Below are 2,440 nucleotides of genomic sequence, written 5' to 3' on the forward strand. Positions count from 1 at the left end.
TGCTTCTGTTCCTTACCTGTTTGCAATATTATCATTTTATCGAAGTTTTGATGAGAGAGATTATTTTATTTTATCTTACCTGTGAAATGACAACTCGGCTAAAATGTCTGAACGTCAACTTTACATAACTTTCTTCGATGTGTTAGCACACTTATTCATCTAGCTACTACCTTCCACTTTCAATGCTTTTACAACTTTCAATTTCTCACATAAGTAGAAATGTGAACCTTCTGAGACATTTACTGCGCCGCGAAATCATTCCGCAAACTGTTTCGTTTCGCAACCATAGGACGGCGGTTGGTTATCTTATTGCCATCGCTATGGCTGCGCTGATGTTTGCGTAATCACTTCTATGGATCGTAATAAATAAGCTAGTTTGCAATTTAGAGCAGCGGGGAGGAAGATCACGTTTTGGTGGCTCCGCCCAACCCGGCTGGTCGGGTAAGGCTAACGATGCGCTATGATGCGGATATGGAGATTCTCGAAGTTACTGTGGACCGCGCCGAGTACGTGCGATTTTCTCTAATTACACCCACCAACCACCTACTCATCGACTCGTCCCCTTCACCTCACGAAGCACTCATTTGGGAATGTAATCTCATTATATCTACTAAATGTCATTTCGGCAATTCTTGTGTTGTAGTCATCTCGAACACTCGATTTCGTTAATACGCAGTCTATTCACTTGAGTGATGAATGTAGCAAAGATTATACGTTGCCCTTACTCCTAGTGGAAGTAGGCAGTTTGGACGGCGGGCTGCTACCCTTGCCAGTCATGTTGAGTCGTGTAAATGAGCATGCTCCAATTTTAGGAATATCTTGGGTGTGGACAAGGATGGCTTGTCAGATCCTTACGTGAAGTTGAGCGTCATCGATAGCTCCGGACACACTGTTGGCGAATCGAAAAAAACCAGAGCCGTGAAGAACGATCTAAATCCAATTTTCGAGCAGAGGTAGCATTTCCAACCTATTTATGCCCTATTGTTAAGCACATTACTTTTACGTAAAATGTTCACTCGATTCCATGCATTAATGAACTCCCGTATAGTGTAAAAAAGGCTAATTTGGGTATTAGTTTAGCGTTTCTTTACACAACGTAATACTGCTTCCTAAAGGTTCTTATGGCCGTCACCATCTGTGCTGAATTGGCAAAAGTCTTTATAGCCTCGGCTGCTATGCAAAAAGTTCAGGGTTCCAAATGTTTGTCTACGCCTGGATATCTCACTTCTTTGTACTGTGTCTGTTTCTGCCCTTCCCAGCTTTGAGTTCTCAGTGAAGTCGGAGGTCATGGAGACCTGCAAGCTCTGGGTGGATGTGAAGAACCATGTTGGTCCTCTGCAACGCAACACCCACATACGCAACCTGGGCTCTGTCTTAGTGAGTCTACGGGAACTAAAATGTGACAACGGATTCACCGAGTGGTAGGTGCATCAGTTCCATTTTAAGCCCGTTATCTCACTCGCCCATTCCTGCACCAATCTTACAGGTTGCCTCATTCATGAGCACGAGGAAACGGAACGTTAGTTATCACTAGATAGGTATCAGATACGGGCTTGCTGCAAATTGTCACAGCTTCATGCCACCTTGACACACAAATCACTTTTGTATAGTCTTACGCATATAAGGGATGAGCTGCTTCCCAGTCTGCTGACGACTGTTCGGACTATTCGTTTTTTTTTTCACCTTGTCATTCCATTTTAGAAGTTGAAATATAGTGATTGTCAGCTAAAAACGATGCGTCAGTTGAATTGCTCAGCAAGTCCCTAATGGCCATTTTTGGGAATGTTTGCGCTGAAACAGTCCTCGAATCCAATTTGTTGAACCGCACTTTAGTGTGGTTTTTTAGTGTACCCACGCCTCTATGTTGCATGATAATTCCCGTCTGCCTTCTATGACCACGCGTTCCCGACTTTCGTAGGCTCAATTTGAATGCTCCGGGTGGGATCAATCGTATGTTTAACTCCTCAATGCCTCCAAATAACTCCATTTAATATGAAGGAAGTGATGCAAGTAGGCTTGCGTTTACGCAACATCATCATTAGCGCGTGCATTGAGGTGTGATGGTAGGGTACAATGAATGGTTGTATTCACTAGTCGTGCGTTTACTCACGTAGAGCATGCGGTGTAACAACACTCCTTTCTGATTGTTCGAGCACTCCTGAGCAAACGCTGTCACTGAATTGATTTATTTGTTGGCATTTGCATATCTCTCTGTCGATATTTTCTTAATCTAACTGAATTTGCTATGCAAATTAGGCATCCATTGTCTTCTTTCCTCGCTTTTTTTACGTCCTTTAACATGGTTAACAGGCTTGTGAATAAAAATTCCATCCACTTTAATGGCTTTTGTGCCAGTATTTGGAAAAGCGTACACAAAACCGTTTCTTCTCACACCTTTTCCTCTCCTTGTAGGTACTGGCTGCATAGATCCCTGGACTAA

The 2,440-nt window shown here is 43.1% G+C and overlaps 1 protein-coding gene across 1 annotated transcript in view; it reads left to right on the plus strand. All coding sequences in view use genetic code 11, as the record gives it.

Annotated features, from left to right (window-relative positions):
* EGR_00042 (Extended synaptotagmin-2) overlaps positions 1-2,440 on the plus strand; it is a gene marked incomplete at both ends in the record, with an annotated part of 12,804 nt that extends 10,364 nt beyond the window's left edge. The window contains 4 exons of the mRNA XM_024489291.1: positions 388-506; positions 813-953; positions 1,260-1,421; positions 2,413-2,440. Of these exons, the coding sequence (XP_024355969.1) occupies positions 388-506; positions 813-953; positions 1,260-1,421; positions 2,413-2,440 (450 nt within the window). The remainder of the gene's footprint in view (positions 1-387; positions 507-812; positions 954-1,259; positions 1,422-2,412) is intronic.

This window comes from Echinococcus granulosus (assembly GCF_000524195.1).
Source record: "Echinococcus granulosus chromosome Unknown EG_S00001, whole genome shotgun sequence".
Classification (NCBI taxonomy): Eukaryota; Metazoa; Platyhelminthes; class Cestoda; order Cyclophyllidea; family Taeniidae; genus Echinococcus; species Echinococcus granulosus.